We start from the raw sequence: 24,032 nt of genomic DNA on the forward strand, positions 1-24,032 counted from the left end.
GAATCATGACAAAAATACCAAGCCTGACCCTGGGCCCCCAAGCACCTTGGATACATTCATAATCGCATTGATTGTGAGCATGTGAGGCGCTAGGGGGCCCAGAGGGCAGTGTGAGACGGGCATGGTATCAAGCGAGACACAGATTCAAGGATTTTAGTTTCAAGACCTTTATTTACTAAGGTTCCTGGGTTGGAGTAATGCCTAACTGGCCCCATCTCTAAAGGGATGGTTCCCTTAACTGATATTTCTGGGGCCTGAGACCTCTCTACATCCAGTTTTCCCTCCCTAAATACCTCCCGACCAGAGTCCTTTGGTCCTCTGGCTCCAAATCTCTGCAGGTCAAATGTTTCTTCATTCAGAGTATGGAAGGTAGATCCCTTTCTGCGGCTGGCTCCTCCCTCTGGGATAGCCTTCCTTCCCCCCTCCGCCTTGAGCCGGAGCTTCTAAAGTTCTGGAAGCTCCTCAATACTTTCCGTTTCTCCTCTTCCCTCCCTCTCCCCCTCCTTTGCGAACTCTCCCTCTGCCGCTACGACTGGAAAATGGTCCCTTCAGAGTCATACAGGGGCCAGACCATCCCCCACCAGTCCCTCCTGCATCCTTTGCCAGCACTTGCCCTCAGGCTCCCTTTCCCGGACTAACCCAACTTGGTCCACCCTGCCACCACATTCATTCTTCCTTTCCCCCTTTGCACTCATCCTTCCTTTCCCCCTGTTTTCCCCTGACACTTGCCTTCTTGGCCTCTCCAGCACTTCCCTGCCCCCCTCCCTTGGGTGCGCCCTACTCTGGCACTTCACCCTCATGCATTTACCCCCTTCTAAAGAACTTGCACGGTAGGATTGTCACAAGGCCACAATAACCGTTTTTTGTGTTGTAGTTATTCCTCTGTTTCCCCCTTCTACACCCACCCCACATCTTGTCTTGTGGCGCCTGGAAACACTTGTGTATAGGCGCCATACAAATGTCAAATAAATAAATGTCAAGGTCAAAAACAATAATCTGCCTGTGTCGAAACCTATGCTTGCCCTCACACTTTACACACATGTGTTAGGAAGTCTTTAAAAAGGAGAAATAGTGGTTCAAAGAAAAGGGTAAACTACAGCTGTTTTCAGATAGTCTTACCAATGGGTGTAGTTGTGCCAGTGCAAAATACTTCATTTCAAAAGGGGAGCCCTTAGAACCTTCCATGCAGGGCTCTTGCAGCAAATCAACAAAGTTCATAATATCCCTGGATCACTTGTGGTTCCCTTCCCCAAGCCCGGACTCTTCCAGTTCCAAACAAAAAGAACACAGTTCTGATCACCCCTCTCATGGTTCCCTTCCCCAAGTGTAGGCCTCTCTTTACACAGTTCAACAATGTCTCTTGCACAACTCTTGTTGGGCCTCTCAGGGTTCCCTTCCCCGTGCTAAATCCCCTTCCGTCTTTTAACAAACAAACAGTTTTTCAGGTCAGGATACACCTTCTGTTTCTTACACAATTCTTCTTACGCCTCTCAGGGTTCATTTCCCCCAAGCTTAGGCCCCTTTCATCTTTAAAGAAAGTTTGTTTACGGTCTGTGCAGTGGTTATAGATGTGCCTGTGTTGCATACACCGCCATCTAGTGGGTGATCCAGAGTAGTTAATTATTCAAATTATAACAAGCTCTCACACGTTTCTCTCTGTTTGCAGACTCCATCCCCTTTGGGATCTAAATGATTTGTTTTTCCCGGTGTCTGTTGTGCACCTGGTGATTTGACAGATCAAGTTTCTTTTTTTGTGCTCATTGCCAGAAAGATGAGGGCACTGCAGTCTGTTTGCTGTGATAACCCACATTCCGTGGTGCTTCCTGTGGATAAGACTGCTTTCCTCCAGGAGGCCCTTAGATAGCGCTTCTCCTTCTCCTATCGGAGAACTTACCTTGACCTGCCTTTGCCTTTGATACAGCGGATCCTGCCATCATCCTGAACAGTCTGCATCCCTCTCTGCAAGTAGAGGGCCTGGCCCTGAACCAGATAACCTCTTTCCTGGATAACTGATTGTGGATCTACACATAAATTAGCCCACTCTGCATCAAAGCCTGCGATACAACCTGCCTTAAAACCAGTCTGTATTATTGAAAATATCCTATGCCTCAAGATCAACCCCTATAAATCCTAAAATCCCTTTCGGTAAATATGCTCCATCTCCCCTGCATTGAGAAATCTAGAACAAGCAAGGTGATGCGCTCTTCAAGGGGCGATACTCTTGAATGGCGCCCCGAGACAATGAAACTACTAGATGGCTTTTTCAAATTCAGAAAAGCTCAGACGACTGAGCCGCAGTCTGGCTTGCCCTTAATCTGCAGAGACCGCTTTGCCTTGATTACCCTCGTCTTCTCATTGACTATGAAATTAATTTTCCCAGTGCCTTGATGCATTTATGTCGGGTCTTAAGTGGTATCTATTAATACCTTTTTTCTAATTGTTGTGACTATTGCTGTCTCCAGGAGTACAGTCTCCACTGTCCGGTCCATATTTACTTGCTCTTTAGCACCCCCTATTAATCTGCACATTCCCTCTTGCCCTTAACTCTCTGGTATGTGACGCATTATAAATAAGAAATAAATATCAGTCAGATAAAAAAGAAGCTATTTCGCAATCCATCTTTCCCATCGGATTTTCTTCCTAGGTGTTCTCGAACATGGCTAATATTTGTAAAGTGTTGTTTAATGAACAGAACAATGCAATTTTTGTGATCGGTATTTGTATATGAATATTGGGCTTCAAGCTTCGCTTACTAACGCACTGTGCGGCCAGACCTAAAAAGAATACTTTAATACGATCTATAGAAATATGAATATGTTGTATCGAAAGACTCCCGAGACTTGCTGGTAAGGGCAGGTCCGCAGAGACCATTGCCAGAGACGTACACCTGGTAGCGCTGGTGTAACTGCTGCGGTTGACACACGCACACAGGACATTCACATTCTCCACGTATTCATTCCAGCGCTCCCAGCATTCCCAGCACACATGCACACAACGCACCGTCTTCCTTTACATTGAACACAAACCATGTCCAAAGGAGGTGCTTCAGAAATATAGTACGGGGCACAATGGGAAAAGCACCACAACAACTGACACAAGGGGTAAAACTCATAAATGCGTGATCAGCAATAAAACAAGTGACACACAAGCTAAAGCACTATAGCAAATTACACAAATCGAAAGTCGCTAGGAGTAGCGTTAAAGCGTGGGGGAAGTGGCATGTAAAGTGTGTCCCCTCTGTATATTAAAAAGATACACAGGGGAGCACTATTGTTCAGTACAGATGGGGGAGGGGCTAAGCGGCCTGATCTTTTTGTTGTAGCCCCTGATAGAATCTCAGGAGCTACAGCCAAAAGACTAGCTAGCCCCCAGTCCCAACAGTTCCAACATCAGCTTAGCCCCGGGTCTTTTCCAGACCTAGCAACACCCCTGGCTCTGTGTCTAAAACCACACCATGATGCAGAAGTGAGCGCGCATGCGTCTTTCTGAGACGGGCGAATCTGTTTAGATTCACATGCTGTGCATACTCTGCCATCTAGTGGTTACTTAGGTGCACATTGGGCATCACGGTCCTTCCTATTCTGTGCGCGTGTGCCCATGATGCTCCCTCCCTCAGTCAACGTGCTCAGATTGTTTTGTTGTTTTCAGCGTTGGTTTGGGCGTATGAGTGCGGAGCGGAAACAAATAACTAACGGAGAACTAACCTGCCGTGACTTGACTACGCTGTTGAGAAACCGTATCACGAAGGTGATATCAATCGGATCCCGAGGGGTACCTGTGCCTGATGACAGGCGTGCGTAGGGACAGATGGTATACAAAGATTGACTCAAACTGTTTATGTAAACTCTGACAGCTCAATTTGTGAAAACGCCTTTTTAATTCTGCCCTAAGTGTAATTCCAGGTTTCTACGATCTGATAGGTCTGTACGCGCTACCTAACCAGACACCATGCTAAGGAAATGTGCATCTTGTGAAAAGATCAAGCTTAATTGTTGAAAGGAGCACATCTGGGCAACATATTCCGTGGGGGCCACTGAAGAAGTGCGCAAGGACATAATCAAGGTCGAGTTACTGCGGGAGGGGAAGAGACAGCCACCCCCGACTCCAAAACATAAGGGAACTCGGGAGGTACCCGACATGACGAGCCCTGAACATGGTTAGAAGGGATAACATTCCTGATTCAACATTGGAAAGGCAATAAGGGAGTCGGCACCCAGCTAACACCCTTAGTGAGTGCAGAGGCTGCGCAGATCAAGTTGCATAAAAATGGGCAGTTGACTCTAACAAACACGGCACTGAGAAGGTCGGAGTTAAAACAAAACACACACATTGCAGATGAATCAGCTGCTCAGAAACAAGTCAACAAGAAGGTTAGAGCACAGGGGTTTTAGTGGGCCAGGGCTAGCCAGAGCTAAGCCCTGGCAGTCTCCAAATATTGCCCTTGAGTCAGGGCTCTCCAAACTGACCTCCCCCGCCAAATGTCTTTAAAAATATGAGTAGCAATATTGCTCTTTGCCAGTCACCTTAAGTAATGTTTAGAATCACAACATCAGTTAAATGTGAAATTGGGCACTTTTCAAACAGGAAAGGTAAATTAGAAGAGAATACATTGTTTGATTTTTGTTATACATTTTATTGAAGTATTATCATTAGAATGCCTTTAATTAGTATGTACGAACAAATGATTTCTTTCAGATGAACATTTGAATGCATTTATTTTGTACAAAACTTTTACACACGTTAAGCATATTTAAAACATAATTTAAAGCAGAATGTTTGCCTTTTCATTGCCCATATGTAAACTCGGTCAGCTGTTGGGTCACTCCTTTAATTACACAGGCCGCTCCTCTTTTAAAGCTTTATTAGCTATTTAGGATTTGAGGCTGCTCAAGACCCTTTTTAGGCCCCGCCCCCAAATAGTGCATCACACCGCATTAGAGCCCCATGTTAGGTAACGTTTGAATGTAGCACCCTCTGGGAACACTACAAACAACTATGTATGACTACAGGTATAGGCAACCCAACTTTTGGTATGAGCTTGTAGTACACAGTTTTGGTAGCGTGTTGAGCAGCCAGGCTTATCTCAAGAGGGGAAATGTGAGCTGTAGTGGAGTTACACAAAGATTCACAATTACAGGTATTCAAATAAACTCTTAAACTCAAGGTTTCTTGCATAAACAATTAGTAATTTATTTATCAATCAGTCATAGAGCCTTCTTCGGAAGGGAGCAATATACTAGTGACATAAAAATACACTTCAATACTGTACACTTTGAGTTTCTGAATTAGACAAGATCCTTTTGGGATGGCCCACAGACACAACCTACACCCACAGGTGACTTCAGTAACAAGGGTGCTGGGGACATTAATATCTTACTGTTGGCATTCAGAACACTCCTAAAAAGTTGGTAAAAGGCAAAGGTTATTAGAACACAAGAAATTACAAATATTCTTAAGCAGGGCAAATACTTTCAGATGGCACTTAGAAGAGACATTCAATTCAAATAGGCTTAGCCAATGTTAATGGGCAAAAGTCTTTGTATATGATGCAGCACTTCAGGTAAGTAAATGGAAAAGTCTTTGCACAGGTTTTTAGGAGTCTACAAGCTGATTAGACTTGTGAGTTGCAGAAGGTACTAGGACTTCCACAGAGGTAAAGTCTCTCAGACTTGTTTTCAGTACCTTGGTAAAGAAGAAAATATGCAATTCTCACTGTTCCTGAGCCCCAGTCGTGGACACAAGAGGGAGGACATCGGGGGACTCCTGCACTGGCACTGTCAAAACCGGCAACCGGCAAACTTTCCTTTCAGTGGCTGTTTCGCGTTTCAGCTCCTTGCAAATAGCAATACTTGCGGTTCCTGGTTGTCAAGGTGGACTGTCCTTACTTCTGGGGTCCCGCACTCTGCTGAGAGGGCTCAGGCTTGGTCAGTCCTGCTTCATGGGATTCCGGAGGATCTTCCAGCTTTTAGGCCAGCTTAAAAGTAACACACACAATCTGGTGTCCCTCTCCCTGGCTATACAGTTCCTGCAGCAACTCTGAGGAAATTCAACCAGCTCCGAGATGGGTGTCCAGGTGGCTTACTTTGGAGTTGATTGGTCCCACCAACTCAAAGCGAGAAGTCGTCCTTTCAGGGGCTTCTCCGTCGATACGAACTTGGCAAGTAGTCATTGCAGCAGGGCTTCACCGGGCAAGCCAACGCTCCAGGAGTAGCAGAAGGCGTCCTCTTCAAGCTCTTCTTCAGTTCCTTCGTCCAGTGGTCGATTCTGCCTTGCAAGCCAATACACTTGCCTTTTATTCGGTTCTCTCCCATTCATTTCAGCCTAGCTGTCACACACCCAGCAGGATGGCTGTCCTTGCCAGACAGTCAGCCAGCCAATCGCCACATAGTGCATTTGGGTCTCCCAGGAGACTAAGCACAGGGAGTTTGGAGCACCTCCCTCACTTCCTGCCTACCCCCAGACACTCGGGCGCCAGAGGCGGGTTTCTCCCAGAAACCCTGCCAAAGGCGAAATGAACAAAGAGACCAAACCTGGTTTGGCTGCAGAGAATCTCTCTAGAAGGACCTTTCTACAAAGACCTGGAGAAAAAAGAAGACCGGGCAACATTTTAGCAAAGATGGCTGTATGCCATTTTGAAAAAGATGGCTTCCGCGGTTACTTTACCGGAGCCATGAACGGTTGCGATAAATGCAAACCAAGGTAGTTCAAAACGAAACCACTGCCACAAGCCAGTCACTTGAGGAAAGGGTAACATAAAAAATGTTACATGAGCATTTAGACACGGGGGATACTAAGTAACCCCTCCAGCACTCCATTGAAGGTGCTTTGTGACACAATTGTAAAAGATGATGCCTATGGAGTTGGCTAGACTCCATAACCAAAAAGCAACACAGTGTATAAAATCACATTAAAATACATGAGAGAGTGGGGAAAAAAAGGGTCTCGCTCTTTCCAGGTAAAAAAATTAAGTCCTCAAAATCCAGCAAAGTTGCTGGGGGTCTCTAAGGTAGAGGGAATTAACACATTTTTGAGAATTCTCCCTAACACCCCCCCCCTTGATTTATTATCCCACTTAAAGCACTGTTGATGCAGAAAGTCAGTGCAGAAAATGACATTATGCCTAAATACTTTCCAAAGAAGAAACGGCCTAAACATGGTGCCGAACATATGGTATCCAAAGAGGCACACAACAACTGTTTTGTTAATGAGCACAAAAAAGTACACATCCTTCCATCATTTTACATATCCAGCCAAAGTATGTTTAATTAAAACCCATGCTTTACACAGCAGCACAAGAATACGGACTAGACCAGGGTTGTCCGCCTCGAGAGCCAGATGCGTGTCAGACTTTCAGGACACCCCTCATTAATATTCATGAGATGCATTTGCATACAATGATTCTAAATGTTGCACATTTTCGCCGAAGAATATTAATGAGGGATATCCTGAAAACAGCCTTGTTTCCAGCCCTCGAGGTCTTGAGTTGGACAACCCTGGTGTAGACCATTATGAGGCTTGAGGAAAGAAGAACCGCATTTGCTCTATGACAAGGGGTAAGGGGAGGATCATGTTGAAGCACAAGATGAAGAGAGTATCTACCATTCTACATCAATGCCACTATGTCAAAAGCACGCCCTCCCCAAGGTCATACCTAACATATGCATACAGAGGTAAAAGAGAGCATAGGAAACTATATATACCTTATAAAGGGTTAGGAAATCCCCCCTTCAAGATTTCCAGGTTATCCAGCCAGATTATGTAAAAGAAAAAGACCACAGAGATAGAGGTTAGGAGGTTTGAGTAGATCTAAAGATGGGGGTGGTGGCCAACAGAATTATCCAGTGGAGTCGCCCAATAGCTCTGAGCCTTCAACCCTTCCACAGAGAATCAGTGTCCCCATGAAAAATTACTTAAGTGGTTCACGGTGGGGTTTGGAGTTAAAATACATGAGGAAGAAGTGGGCAACAACTTTGAGGAGACTCTAGAGGAACCTAAGCAAAAAGATAATGCACCTGGCCAGGAAGGTACCCGCTGCATCAAGATTTGTTATTCCAAAGATTGAGAAAAGTTTAAACCTTCGCCAAAAGACTTGTTAATCAAATGTGGTCAGTTACAGACTGTTAGGGAGAATTCTCAGAAATGTGCTAATTCCCTCTACCTTAGAGAACCCCAGCAACTTTGCTGGAGTTTGAAGACTTAATTTTTTTACCTGCAGAGAGAGTGAGACCCTTTTTTCCGACTCTCTCATGTATTTAAGTGTGATTTTTGTTTCTTTTGGTTATGGAGTTTGACAAACTCCATAGGCTTCATCATTTACATTATCACACAGCATCTTCAGTGCAGTGGCACAGGGAAGTCTCTTGGATAAGCTACTATTTCCAAGAGCAGTAAACTGAAATTGACTTTACTTACATTTGTAACTTTCTAGACCCAGCACACACCATCTTACAATAGGGTGCTGGAGGGGTTACTTAGTCTCCCTTTTGTCTAGCTTCTCATGTAACATTTTTATGTGACCCTTTCCTCGATGAATGGCTGGTGGCAGTGGTTTACTTTTAACTACAGTGGTGTGCATTTACCACGAGCTGTGTTCGCAGCTGCAGTAAAGCACCCAAGGGTGCCATGTCTGTCAAAATGGTCCAGTCTTCTTTTTTTGCCATTTCGTCTTGGAAAGGTCCTTCTTGAGATTTCCTTCTTGAGATTTATTCTGCCCGCCAAACCAGGTTTGATATGATATGGCATTTGGAACGCACCTATACACAAGTGTTTGGTCCCTTTGTACGCTTTGCCTTTGGCGGGATTCACGAGTGAAGCCTGCCTCTGGCTCCAGAGTGTCTGGTGGGGGCAGGAAGTGAGGGAGGTGCCCGAAACTCCCTGTGCTTGGTCTCCTAGGAGACCCAAATGCACTCTGTAGTGATTGGCCGACTGACTGTCCGCCCAGGACAGCCATCCTGCTGGGCGACTGACAGCTAGGCTGAAATTAATGGGAGAAACCTGCATAAAAGGTGAGGCTTTTTGGCTTGGAAGGCAGAGTCGGCCACTGGACGAAGGGCCGAAAGAAGAACTTGAAGAGGATGCCTGCTGCAACTCCTGGACCGTTGGTTTGCCCAGTGAAGCCCTGCTGCTATGCTGAAAATCAAAATTCGTATCGACAAAGAAGCCCCTGCAAGGACGACTTCTCCCTTTGAGTTGGTGGGACCAATAAACTCCAAAGTAAGCCAACTGGACATCCTCTCTGAGCTGAATTTCCACAGAGTTGCTGCTGGAAACTGAAACGCCAGGGAGAGGAACACCAGATTGTGTGCGTTGCTTTTAAGTTGGCCAAGAGCTCCAGGAAGATCCTCTGGACTCCCAGGAAGCAGGCCCGACCGAGCCTGAGCCACCTCAACAGAGTGCTGGACCACATATGCAAGGAGAGTCCATCTCGACAGCCAGAAACTGCGGTGTTGCTATTTGTGGTAGACTCGAGGAGCTGAAACACTGAAGTGCCACTTGTTTGAAGAATGCCGGTTGCGGTTGTTGACCATCCCATTGCAGTGCAGGAGTCCCCAGAAGTCCTCCCTCTTGTCCCCACGACTGAGGCACAGGAAAACCAGGATCTGCAGAGCCATACAGGAACAGGTCATCCACTTTTCTTCAACCTAAAGGTACTGTACAGAAAAGAACTTACCTCTTGTTGTGTAACTACACATGTTCTCTGTTGGCGAGACTTGTGGTTGCTCTGTGGAGTTGCTGACAGCTTCTTTACTTCACAAGCCTAAACAGCTTGTGCCCTACTTTGAATTCTTCTCTACAAATACTTTTAAAACTTTGTGCAAGACCACCTACCTCTGAGAAGTGCTTCAGTTTCACCTAGACTTTTTCTCAAATTGACTTTGGATTAGCCTGGCTCCCTGAATGGCTGCTCTTCCCTGTGTGAATGTGTTTGGTCTTCCTTCCAGGAAAGGGTTAACTAACTTTGCATTGGGGGGGGGGGTGTTTACAAAATTACTTACCTGCTTTGAGAAATATTTGTGAGATCTCTTGTCATAATAACCTTTCTCTTTGACAAGCTCTTAAACCTGATTCTCAATGCAACAGTGATATATTAATGTCACCAGCACCCTAACTATTGAAGTCACCTGAGGGTGTAGGTGTAGGTAGTGTCTGTGGGCCATCCCAAAAGGGTACTTACTGATTTAGAAATGTTAAGAGTGTGTATTTTTTAAGTGTATTTGAGTGTTACTGTTATATTGCCCCCTTCCGAAGAAGGCTTATTCTAACTGACTGATAAATACATTAATAATTTTTTATTCAAGAAACCTTGTGTGTAAGTGTTTATTTGAATACTTGTCACTGTGAATCTCTGTGTAACTGCCCTACAGCTCACATTGACCCCTCTTAAGATAAGCCTGGCTGCTCAACACGCTACCAACCTGTGTAGTACAAGCTTATACCAAAGGTTGGGTTCCTATTGCCAGGTGGTCAGGGTTGTTGTAGTGCACCCAAAGGGTACTGCATACAATCCTGCCTAACAGTCGGATTCGATAATGCTACCAGCACACACAGACTGCAGAACGCCTATGCCCACATCAGAGACCCCAACAGATAAGGAGAACAAAAGACCAGTGCATTATTATGTGTGGCAAGGCCTTTAACCTGTACTGTTCAAGGTGTTGGGGAACCCCTCCCAGCCGGGGGTCGGAGGCCTACCAGGGAGGAATCCAAAGCCAGTCCTACCCTTGAGGTGGACGGTGGCAGCAGAGAGGAACCCAGTTCCTGTCCACCCCCCCCCCAATCTTTGTGCCAGCATGTATGTTTGCAGGCACTTATCTCCAACCTTACCGCTTAACATCAATGAAGGTCACGTGAGTTAGCCAACACCAAAGCAACCCACTCTGCATAGCAAAGAGAAGATAAGGAGATGATCGACCCAAATGCAGCTGCACACCTACCCTAAAGGGAGCCAATTGCTGCAGCTGCACCTTAGAAGAGCACGGGAACCTGTGTTGCGAGCGCAGCGGAGTCTGCCAGCCAGCTTGCACCATCAGGTTAATTTGACCAACAGGGACAGAGAAGGGGAAAAGAGATTCCTTACCGCAAACTTACCAGCACGATTCATAGAGCCTCCATCTGGGACAATGAAATTTCCCCGCCACCATGGTCATTACACGGCAAGCCCGTGCGGAGACAGAAGGTGAAACTTAGTCCCCTTTTACAAACTTTCACCTGCTCATATACACACCCCAGGGAGGAAGAGGAGCCCAGTCTGGGTAGGGAAAGGTGGCCAAACCCCACAGAAGTAGGGATATTTAAACCAGGGACACTGTGGAATTTTTGGGTGAGGATGGAAGTGGAGGATGACCAAGAGACCAGCAGGAGAAAGGAGGGAGTAGCGGACTGTGAATGAAATTGCTGGAGCAGCTGAGGTATTGATTTGAGAGTGAAAGTGGTTCTGCACTTTGTGCGTGTTTGTGTGCCGAGTGAGTAGGAGTTATTGTAAGAAGTGAATATGTAGTGAATGGTACTGGGTGAAAGGAGGGTGACCGAGTAGTAGTGGTGGAAGGAAGAGTGTAGTAGAGGTTGGAGGTGAGGAGTAGTGGTGGGCGTAGGGGAGTAGTGTTGATGGGAGAAGTGGAGTAGCAAGAGTAGAGAAGGGGAGTCGTGTGGAGGAAGGGTTTGCAGTGGAAGAGCGGTGTAGGGGAGTAGAGTGGGAGGAGACATGACACGAAAGGGTGGAGACAAAGAATAGGAGGAGTGAAACATCTTGGGGACGGTAGACTGGTGGGAGGAGTAAGGATGAGGAGTATGGAAGTAAGAATAGTAGAGTGGAGGCAAGTGGACATGACCAACAGTCGAATCCAACAGACCAAGGTCAAGGCACTATTCAAACTTCCACTAGAACAATAACCTTTGGTTAGAGTTGGGGAAGCTCGGAAGCCCCTGAGGGAGTTTAGATAGCCTGCACTTAGGGGGCCATTATTTGGAGAAGCCAGGAGTTGGATATTAGGGGTTGCCATTTGGTAGCACTAACCAGGGGTTAGAGAGGCCTGGGCTATGAAGGAGAATACCAAGGGAGACGAAATTAGAGGGATGGCGCTAGGCCCCACATAGAAAACGAAAACTCTTGAAATGACTCAAAGACTTGGGAGTGTTTTTCTGTGCTATCCATGGCAATGCAGCATATAATGTTTGCATTAACAATGCCACCGCACTAGTCATTAGGTATTATCAAGTACATTGGGAACACTTGCAAGCCTTGTTAAGACATGACTGATGGAGTCCAAGCACAGACACAAGCCATTATAAAGGGGAGGCATCTGTCAGAAAATGTAGTCATCAAAAGAAGCCTGCATGTAGCTGGAACTGCACGACACCAGGCATCTAATACGGCCGCACTCTTATAGTGCAAACGTAGTTATAGACTAACAGACTGCTGTCCATTGTTGGTGGCGTTACATTGGGTTTCGCTCCGAGATGCAAGCAATACTTGAAAAAAAAACACAAGACTGTTAATTTCTTTTTGGCAGATCAGTGGATTAAGCTTTAGCTAAAGCACAATAGGAGCACTCTCTAGGCACGTTATCCCCTTCCCTGTAACACCTTTACCCCATCTTATCAGGTAGGATACTTCGGAACTCAAATCCCCCCCCCTCGGCTCTCCCCCCACCCCCCCAGTGCCCCTTTCACAACATGAACACTTTCTCGCGGACAGCTGCTATGAGAGAAAATGGACTAATACCTGAGCGGTATACCTGATACCCAATAAAATGGTCAGGCAATTACTGACCATCACGCACACCTGCAGCTTTTTAACATGACCCAGGTGTATAAAGATGGGGAGCTGCAAAGGAGGAGGAGGGCATTGAACAAGTGGGGCAAAGCACACCAAACAGCAGTTCCAAGAGGGCAGTTTAACATGAGGAGAAAGATGGTGAAACAGAAGGGTATCACAAGGAGGGAAATGCCCTTGACCCTTTTCGATAAGGAACCATTAATTTCATGAAATCTCGAGAATAGAAAGCACCCAGGAAACCAGGCTGAAGAAACCTGCATTGTGCCTGAGATACATGGGGCCCTGCCGCAACGATAATCAGCGTGGGGAGAATCGGCCTGCTGCTGTGGTACTGCCCTTGGCTCCTACAATAAAGCAGCACCAGTGAAATCAACACAGCCAGTGAGTTGGGGAGACCGATACCAGACCGGTCTGTGTTGTAGCCAAGGTTGCAAGCGGCAACATTGTATGGTGAACTCTGTAGCGAACAGTGTATGAAACACAAGTGATAAGCAACGCAAGTAAAATTGAACAGATGAGTGATTGAACTTTGAAATCAAGAGACGATACCTTTGACAGAGTTATCCGGCACCGCTCGCATGCTCATTCGAAGGTAAGGTATCCAACTGGGAGTTGATAAAGGTGAAAGAGTGGCAAAGAACTGTGCACTGAAGTGGTCCTGCAGCGCGTCAAGCAAAATCCTGTGGACAATCGAAAGTCTTCGATGTTGATACTGCCAAGAAAGTTGATGACAAAGTAGATAAAGTTGGTCCGAGACCGAACGGGGGAGATCAATTGAAAGCTTTGGGTTAATGCAAGTTTCTGTTAGAGTGAATTAAATTGGTCTGAGCCCGGCTGAGGGAGTCTGATTGAACCTTGTGTTGGAACGGATCTGAGCCCGACTGAGTGGGATCCAAGTGAATTAAGTTGGTCTGAGCCCAGCAGAGGGAGACTGATTGAACATTGCGGTAAAACGGATTTGAGCCTGGCTTTGGGGATCCGGGGTGAACCGCGAATCATCTGGGAAATTGGATACATGAAAATCTTACAAGCATTGTGTTAAAGGGGATCTGAGCCCAGCTGAGGGGGATCCGAGGTGAATAGTGAATCACCTTAGAAATTGAGTATGTGTGAAATCCTAAGAGGAAAATAACTTGTTTGTCGCATCAGGCTCTCTAAAAGAAGAGACTTTGAAAGGCAAAGAGATTTGGGCACGGAAGGTCCTGATGCTAATGTTTGAACTGTATCCTCGTGCTAGAGTAGCCAGAGACACTGCTAAGCTCCAGTGTACCATCTTGTCCCGTGCTGAAAACGTGGGTAAGGAAGGCCAACTGCCTGAATATCCTGACATATCATTTCTTGAACACTTCTTTCTTTTACATACCATTGTTTCCCACACTATTTGTATTTAGAGAGAAGAATTGGCAATAGTTTTCTTTTAGTATAGGCCCTTTTGTTTTGACAAGACACCACTAGGACTGCATTATTATAATTTAATGGTCGTAGCTTGCTCCCATCTTTAGTTTTAGGATTAGATAGGTGTTTTTAAAACCCTTTTTGAAGTTCAATAAACACCCTTGAACTGGGGCCATTTATGTCTCTTACTGTTGATACCATGCCTTGCTTAAAAGTACTAGATGATGATATTGTGGTATCGGGTAATATCCCCACAAATAACGTCGCCATATATACATGGTCGCCGGGAAAGGCCATAGGCGATATTATTTGTGGGGCTTATTTATGGGGCAAATGAGAGAAGGGGTTGCGGCGGGGGGCGCTTCCTTTATAAGAATTTGGGTGTTGCAGAGGTGTCCCCCACAGGTTCCATGGGTTAATATCGCTGCAGAAAAAGGCGCCATTGTTGTATGGTGATATTTTTGTGGGGATATTAACACATGGAACCGAAATTGTTGACAGCTGCCCTTCATACCACCAGGCTAACCAAGGCGTTCAAACCACCAAAAGCAGCTGGCCAGAGGGATAACAAGGTTTCCAACAAAACCATTTTCAACAAGGCCAATATCGCCAGTAGAGACGAGGAAGATGATGTGGATGAAGAGCCCCTTTCAAAGCGAGAACAGGCCCTGAGCTATGACTCAAAGCATGGGGTACCTTTCCATGGGAGGCAGTCACCCTTGATCAGTGGATACTCAACACAGTACGGTATGGACACTGCGTACAGTTTTGAATACCAATGTGAACATACTACTGTGCAGACCTTTCACAAAGCTAGAGCAGCTCCACCTACTCAAGGCAGAGTTTGCTGTATTGCACAGCATAATGATGCTGTCTTTTGATAAAATCCACAAACGCCCAGTGAAGCATCTTGCATATAAAAGTGCCTTTTTAGTGCCAATTACCTCAATATAAAGATCAGCGAGCTACAGCCATAGCTAGCAGACAAACCCGTTGTAACAATACACATGGATACATTTTGTGTTTCAAACATTTGCCCACAATTTTCAGACGTTCATTACAAAGTTTCATGTAAAGCAGTCCACTAAATTGCCTGCGTGTTTCCATTCACCACAAGCACGAGCACAGGGAATGTTCATGGAGCAGTGAGGTTATGCATTCAGAGAACAAAAAGATTGTGCAAAACCAGCCAATTGCTTTGTAAAATCTTTCCATCGAACAATGAGGAACTCCGATGCATAAACCTACTACTAGATTACTAGATGAATTGTACACTGTATCCAACAATGCTGCAAACTAGTTAAAGAATCCCCCTCTCCAAAGGCTCGCAAACTAGGGGTCCTCTTTGATAGCAACATGCTACTACAACAATATATCCCTAACACTGCCTCTGCTGGAAATTCGTCTTATTCCTACTAACTGCTCTAATGAAAACTCTAATCTCACCATTGTGCATAGCAAACTGACTACTGATCAAGCCTTCTTCCTGGCCTTCCTCTCTACTCCTTTCTCCCTCTACTGAAAGTGCTCAGCTTGGCTACTAACACTCTCTACAGCCGTCCCAGATCATCTCCCGCTTCTAGTTACTGATATCATTATGGTTGTCTCTGCATGCACAACCACTCCCTTTTCAGGTTCCTTCTACTAGCCTGCCAAATTATCAATGGTCTTGCTCCACCTGTCTTATTATGTCTCTGTTTACTCTTACCATCTTGTTTCCTCCGATCCTCCTATGCACTTAACCTCACAGAACGTTCTTCAGTACAAGACACTACCTTTTGAAATGTTAGTTATGTTGGCTTGCACCTGTCCAGTTGGCGTACCACTGTTATCCTGATCCGTGTACTTCATTGGACACAAAAAAGACAGTAACTTCTGATCCATTTGGACTTCCAAAATTTGGAAAAAATCATTTTGATTAATTGAAATGCTAGTTCCTGAAATTCATCAAGATTTATCTACTGTTCACCTATCAGATGAGTGCCCTTTATCATGCTAGTGCATAAATAATTCTGAATTCCAGGGCTTGTGTGTTAGACCAACAGTGTACATTGACTGTTCTCCCCTTCACACGTAACCTCTGCTGATATTGTCTCAACAAGCTGGAACATGGATTCAGTTACCTATCATGCAGAGCATATACTGCGCAAGTAAATAGGATTTCTCAATGAGCGTCCATTTAGTGCATTTTCTGCTAAAGCCCATACCAACTAGACAGTAAGTCACAAGACAGACTTAAGTGAGAACAAGACTGATGCTTCTGGCATAAGCAGAGAACGACTGCTGGAAAGAGAACCAAGAATATAGGGTGCGCATACCTGAGTGGGCTAAGACATGCACAGAAAATGGAAAGAGGACGATGAGTCCCCTGTGCGTGTGATGTAACGTCAATAATATTGCCGGTGTCCAAGGAGGCCAACTTTGTAATTGCAGAACAAATTTAGTATAAATTGACATTGGCTTATAAAATTATACCTTGTTTATGTAATTGCTAAATAAACTTTGAAATATAATAATGGAACCGTAGGTGAGCAGTATTATGAAGCAGCTGAGGTTACTAAGGTGTTACTTTAGACCTTCACCTATTATTGTACATCTACAGCCACCATTTTGTCCTACCATCCCATTTGCATTGGCTCTTTAATTGGTATGCAGAAAGGGCAGTGATACTTGGTGACAGTGTGTTTCTGATTGGATTCCTTAATGCCTGGCGGAATGCGATATGATTGCTACTTTCTGGAAAGTGTCACTTTGTCCCTCACAACATTTGGGATTGGTAAAGTTGGCGATACTCTGAATGTGGAGCAGCAAATGGGAGTCCCAAGTTGCAGGCCACTTTCATGTTGAAAAGTCTGTCAGATTTGGGTATAAAGAAACCTTTTCTTTTATCGATCAGTTTTGCTGCATTTTGACCCACATTCATCTTTGCATTACGATATATGTCCAATTGATAGCTTTCTGTATTTTACGGGGTGACCGAAAGATTAAGTGCAATCCAAGAAACATTACCTACTGCTTCATGTGCTTTATAATATCCTGCAAGTTCACTGGGATCACACATTTTTAATATCCTGTCCTGGGTTCCTAGGGTAAGAGACAATATAGTTATTTTAGTGCATGTTGAATGAAAGAGAACAAATGCTTAGGGTATTATTTAAAATCATGTGATAAATTTGAAAACAATTATAATTTTGGCATAAGCAAGATAATCTACTGTCGTACTATACAATCTGATGTTGCTTGAACTCGTTGTATCATTTTTTTGTTTATATGATATGGCATTTGTAACGTGCCTATACACAAGGGTTTCAAGGAGCGATAGGTTATACAAGTTATGGCGTCATTGTTGATTTTTGTGTCTTTGTTCTGATTTTTCTCACTAGCTTAACGGAAATGTCTGCAAGCAGTAATTCCTCTGCAGGGTCTGCGGTGACAACTGGGTCCACTGTACCGTCAGCACGACCTCGGCACCAGAAGTCCATGTCTGCTTCTAGTCATCCAGGCAAAGTTCCGTTGCCAACTATCAAAGATGGCACTGAAGTGTATCGACCGAGGTAAGGAGTTTATTATCTGAATCAAACATTCACACTATCATAAAGAGCTTCACACCCCTTTTGTAGTTGAGATAATCAAATCTGAAACAAATGTCCCTTAGAATAATGGTTATTTGATCTCAGAAGGGACGGATTCTATATTCTGCAAGCCGAACGCTTTGGTTTGGATAATGCCAAATTAATAAATATTATCAATAAACTGATGTTAATAGTTAAAATATGAAAGTTCGTTTTCCACCGCCTCTTGGGTATGATTATTTAGAAATCTGATTTTAAAGGGAAAATAATTGTCCTCGATTTAGCATTCAAATTAATCTTCAATGCTGACAACACGATTGTGCGAATCATGTACCTTCTGGTTTTCGTACTAAAACTGCTGGTCAAGGTTTTTTTTTCTCTTTTTTAGTCGGATGTATTTTATTTGCACCGAAAAGCATGCAACACTTCTTATTTGTAGGTGTCTTCTCACGATTTAATTCATTATGAGCGAACTGGGTTATAGAGTTTTGATAATGCTGAATAGTTCTTCATCTGTGTTCAAAAGTGATTATGTCGTAACTAACTCATTTGGCTTCTTAAATCCGAATAGGGATGACTTTACGGCAAAGATACATGAGGAAAACTATGTAATTGTTTCAAAATGGTGCATGGATAATCTTGAGGGCCCGATACTATTAGGAGGTGATTTCAATGCAAGATATAAAGCCCAATCTGTCATTACTGAGACTAAGATTTTAAATGCAAGTTGTAGTTTGGAGTGTGCGAAACAGACTATCAAAGGAAGGAGTTGGGTAGAATTCTGTGGTGACCGGGATTTGATAATGCTTAACGGTCGCACCAAGGGGGATATTCCTGCCAAAACCACGTGGTTGAATGGTACAAAAAAGTTTACCCTTAAGTATGTCTTTGTTAATCCGGTGCTTTTAGATAGTGTGTGTAAGTTATCAGTAGTTACGAATCATTATAGTGACCACTCAATGATGAATCTAAAGATGCGGATCGAGGGTAACCCGGATGTGTGGGACAAAATAGGGGAGGTTGACGTGAATAACCAGGGGAAATGAATTATGCAGACAGAGAATATAGATGAATTTAGCCGCACAATCCTAAGGGACCATGAATGTAAGTGTAAAAATATTGAGCATGCTGCAAATAAAGAACTCCTGGCATGGATTGAGAACTGCATACAAACTACAGTAATATGTGGTGGGAATCATAGGATACTTGAGGGAGGTAAACCTAACGTAGCCTGTGACCTTGAGGTAAAAGTCGAAAAGAGGAGATTACGATAAGCAATCGAACGCCTCAAAAAGAACATCAGCGGTGAGGTATTTGCCGTGATTAAATTGTGTAAAAACCAGTAGAACAATTGGATAAAGAGAAGACTATTTAAATTACACAATTTGAAATGGCAATGCTTCTTTGTTTCACTGTCTAAAGGGATCACTAAAAACATGTGGGAGGTATTGATACAGAAAAGGGGCACAGATTAACGTTATTGAAACAGAAAAAGGGCACCAATGAACGTTTAAAGACTAACCCAATTAGTATGAGTGTTTGGGGGAAAAATATATTAGTGATAAATGCGGGACCAATGATGTTACAAAAGAGGATACAAAACTGAAATTTGTATATAAAGAAGTCAAGAAGTTTATGAAATCTGGGGCCGTCAAATTTGCAGATGATGATAACTTGGTACTAAACCTAGACAAGGCAGAGTATATGGTCTTTGGGACTAACAGGAGAAAGTACAGTAATCTGCACTTGCGTAGTGGTGCAATCGAAAGGATGCCCAAATACAATTATTTGTGATGTCGGATTGAGGAAGCAAATGTAAGGAACAAGATACTCATCAGTGGTAAACAGAATAGGGCCAGGGCATTAGCGATAATGGGTAAAAATGTTGCGTTTCACACGAGTGGATGTACATTAAAAGGGATTATTATGATTTAAAAGCAGGTGGTTATACCTGGAATTTTGTATGGTCTGGAGGTGAGCTATATTAAAGATCTTAAGAAGCTGGACATACTTAGAGCAACATTTTGGAGGTATGTATTGGGTTTAGCACAGAGTGGGCCAGCTGAGGCAATGAGTACCGAGCTGGGCCTGATGTCCCTGTTGTGTTCGCTTATGCTGAAGAGAGGTATGATGTACATCAAACTAAGGAAGGATCCAATATGTCCTTTACTGAAACTTTTGAACAAAAATAGGGAAAATACTAAAGTTCACAGAATGGGAGAGTCTGAACTCATAAATATGGAAGTTTTTGAGATAACGGAATGGACGGCCGACTGAGCATTAGAGTTGCATGAAGCTGTGAGCCAGCTAGAAGTACAAACTGGGCTTATGGGATTGGTGCAAAAACTTTGTACACCTAAATACATTGAAATCCTAGGTTGGTCATGTTGGATATACATGCACGATCAATAAACCGCAGCCATACCTCATTAAGAATCATTTGCCACAATTTGGACATTTTATTCTTTCGCTCAGATTAAACCTGGTAACTATACTCTCGGTAATTGGACCGCAACTAAAAATAACTAGGAATAAGAGGACTGTGTAGATTAGATTCTGGGTTGAATGCCCAAAATGTTTGAGGACGAAAAGACTAAGCATAATTTTTGCGAAATAATCCTTGGTATTTTCTCCCCTGAATATTACCAATGTGCCCAAACCCATGCCCTACCCACACCCCCAACACCCCCCACCCCCTACCTACCTTGCATTACATCTCGCCATGTCCCTCCAACGCCTGTTCCCTTTCACTTTCGTGATCGGGAAAGGGCGCCGCAGGGTCCTTTCCTTTTTAAAAAATGTTTTACTTTTTTTTATTTTTCTTCGGGTCAGTGTCCCCCGCAATCCCTACTCACTATACTGTATAGTATAGTGAGCGGGGTGTTGTGGGGGACGGCGCGACAGCCCCGCAGTCCTTTTTATGTTCTGCTTACCAAAAGTTGAACTTTTGGTAAGTAGAACAATTAGTAGTATCTGTTTTACAACTTTTCGATGGGTCAGACTTTTGGATTCGGTCTTTTTGGCCGAAACCGTAGATTATGCAACTCAGATTATCACTCTGAAACCAATAGGCATATTGTAACTTCTTGCCCCGTTTTAATGGAAGCCTATAGGACACATGTTGAGAAGTTTGTAAATGACATACATTCAATTGTCACTAGCGCCCATTGGCCTGGTGTATAGGAGCTAATACTGCCTCCTTGATCCAGCATTATAAGTATATGGCACTCAGTGGCGATGATGATGGCTGAGCGAGATAGATTCTCTTGTAATGACAGAATATATTTATTTATTTCATTTATTTCTAAACCGCTGGAACAGGGCCCTCGAGCATAGAAGGGCTGATACAGAACACGCTAACAAAAATATACAGCTTTGGATTACCAGTTAGGAAAATAAGCATGCCAGGATAGAGAGTAGTCATTCAAAAAGAATAGTCTTCAGCATATGCTTAAAAGTGTCCAGGAAAGTGCAGGACTTTCGGTCCGGGGGCAACGCATTCCAATGGCGTGGGGCTGCCATGGGGAAACACCCTTCTGACACCAAAGATAATTTGGCTTTTGGAACAGGCCAGAGTTGTTAGACCTCAGCATCGTCTAGAGGGGAGCTAAGACAACTGATTCGAAAGATAGACGGGTCCTTTCCCATGGAGGCAGGCATGGGTAAAGCATAGTGTCCGAAGCATCCTCTTTCAGTTGGCAGCCAGTGTAAGAATCTCCTTGCCACTGACACATGATCAGACCTTCGCAGACCCAAGACCACTTGACCCGCATTATTTTGAATGACCTGAGGCCAGTTAAGTTCACCTTTACCCACTGTGAGAAACTAGAAGGTAAATCACCCGCTAGTCCCCAGGATCTCTCTCAGGTGGCCAGGGCACGGCCGTCACCTTTGGAACCAGACTCTGAGGGTGGACCAGTGCGGGAGGATCACCTGGGTGAGAGGTCTTTGCGGAGTGGGACACCGGATGACGATACGCCTTATCCCTCCCCCTGTAACACCTTTACTAGGTAGGATACGTGGGAACTTAAGCACTCCCCTTTCCCGTCATAAACACTTTCACACGGACAGCCTGCTCTGGGAGAAAACAGACTCGCCCAAGCAGTGTACCTGACATGTCCCGCTAGTATGGACAGGCAAAAGTCAGGCAATTACAGACAATCACTCACACCTGACTTCCATTAAACTTCCCCACACGGATAAAAGGCAGAGCACGAGAGTACACTCTGAGTGAGGGAAAGCACACGAAGGAACAGCAGTTTCGAGTCAGCAGCTGAACGAGGGGAGCAAGACGGGAAACCAAGAAGGGTTTGCAAGGAGGTACATAACCTTGAGTTTTTGGCAAGAAACCATTATTTTCCAGAAACCTTTTGAAGCAGAAAGCATGAGGCAAGGAAGGCTCCTACATTGTGTGTAGAAGATGCCGAAAGCCCTCCCTCCTAACCAACCAAGGTTGGGAGGAGCAGCAGCCGCCGGGGTATCCTCCTTGGCTCCAAGGATGGTATGGTTCACAAGATCGAACACTGAAATTAGGTCCAGAAGCATCAGAAGAGCGGTTTTACCTTTGTCAAAGTACTGCAAGTTGTTAGTTTTAAAGTCCAGAAGAGTGGAATCAGTAATATAAGAACTTCTAAAACCCGATTCCTTAGGACCTATGATGTTAAGAAGACATAAAAAACATTGAATTTGGCGGTAAGCGACCTTGTCCAGAATCTTCAGTAGGAAAGCAGAGTTTGTAATGAGCTGCATGCAAAATTTGGATCTAGTGAATGTTTCTTTGAAGGAGGAATTGACAAATTTGGTAATAAGAGAGGCAAGTAGTGACGCACAAGGTTTTGACAACGGATGTTTGGCAGATATCACCTCTACTGTTAATCCTCACTAAGATGTCCAGAATATCAGCTTCAGCCACCTGCGCAAAATTGAAAGGGGGAGGAGAGGCAACCGGTCTTCCGATCTTGCATGGGGGGTACTGCCTTTTAGGGTGCTCAAATTATTGGCAATGTCACCCTTGATCTTCTCAGTCTTGTACATCGTGGAATTCTGGATGTGAGTGTACCAGTTAGTATCTTTTGTAATTGTGGCGACAGGCGGAAAGAGGATCTTCCAACTCCCTCAAGATCTTGAACAGTTCCTTAGTGTTAGAAGTAGCTCTCTTAATTCTGTTGTCATAGGATAGTTTCTTAGCAGAGCAGATGGCATTTTTATGTCCCTTAACAGCACCTGTACAGCTACTTTTATCTTCAGTAGATCGTCTTCTATCTCCGGAACACTATTTTTCTGACATTGTACATTATGAATTTCAGAAGAATACCAAATTTTGGATGGATGTGTCTTTGTAACTCTTTGTTTCAGAGGGGCCAAACTGTTTACAGCAAGAGACATCATCTCGTACTAGGTCGTGGCCAACTTTGCAGCTGAAGCATAGGTTGAAAGACCACCTTAGCCAGAAATAAATGTACTATCACCATAGATAATCTGAGACCACTGATAAAACCTATCGCCTCCATAAAGGGCAACCCCACCAACACTTACGTCACTTCATTAGTCGACGTTTACAACAACACACTGGACCAAGCCCTGAACAAAATGGCTCAGTGTAAGCTAAGAACGACTAAACCCACAACCCATGTGAACAAATGGTTCTCGGCAGAATTAAAGGCATTACGCAATCTCAAGAGAACAGCTGAATCCAACTGGAGAAAAGCCCCATCTCATACTACCAAACATAAATTCACCCTGAAAGCTTCTTCCTATAAAGATGCTATTATGAATGCCAAAAAAGAGATCTTTAATACCAGAATACACAATGCCAAATCAGGCACGAAAGAGCTCTTCTCCATTTTACGATAACTGGAATCTCCTGTGCCCCCAACTGATGATTGCATCAAGGACAAAACCTGGTGCAACAACATTCAACAGGCTCTCTCAAATAAAATAGCCTCACTACAAGCTAAAATAGAAGCCAAAAAAGCCAGCCTCATGGCCAAAGACTACCCTGGAAACCAGCACATCCCTCAACCCCCTGATTGCCCCCTTTTTCACTTCTCATCCATCACAGAGGAGGAAGTAATAAATATAATAGCCTAAAACCTTCCAATTGCCTAGGCGACCTGTGTCCTGCCTCAGTCATTAAGGATGGGGCTAGAGACCTGGCCCATTCATCACATCTTTGATTAACACTTCGTTCAAAAATGAAACTGTCCTAAACAACCTCAAAGAGGCTTGGGTCTTACCCCTGCTAAAAAAGCCCAACCTAGACCCCAGCATTCCGACCAATTTTAGACCCA

The 24,032-nt window shown here is 44.3% G+C and overlaps 1 protein-coding gene across 4 annotated transcripts in view; it reads left to right on the top strand.

Annotated features, from left to right (window-relative positions):
- Positions 1-24,032, top strand: part of MARK1 (microtubule affinity regulating kinase 1) — a 947,566-nt gene that overhangs the window by 823,946 nt on the left and 99,588 nt on the right. For all 4 annotated transcript variants that reach the window (XM_069608596.1, XM_069608592.1, XM_069608593.1 and 1 more), the window contains exon 15: positions 17,554-17,724. In XM_069608596.1, coding sequence (XP_069464697.1) covers positions 17,554-17,724 — 171 coding nt within the window. The remainder of the gene's footprint in view (positions 1-17,553; positions 17,725-24,032) is intronic.

Source organism: Ambystoma mexicanum, chromosome 4q (genome assembly GCF_040938575.1).
Source record: "Ambystoma mexicanum isolate Mex_15411 chromosome 4q, UKY_AmexF1_1, whole genome shotgun sequence".
NCBI classification, from domain to species: Eukaryota; Metazoa; Chordata; class Amphibia; order Caudata; family Ambystomatidae; genus Ambystoma; species Ambystoma mexicanum.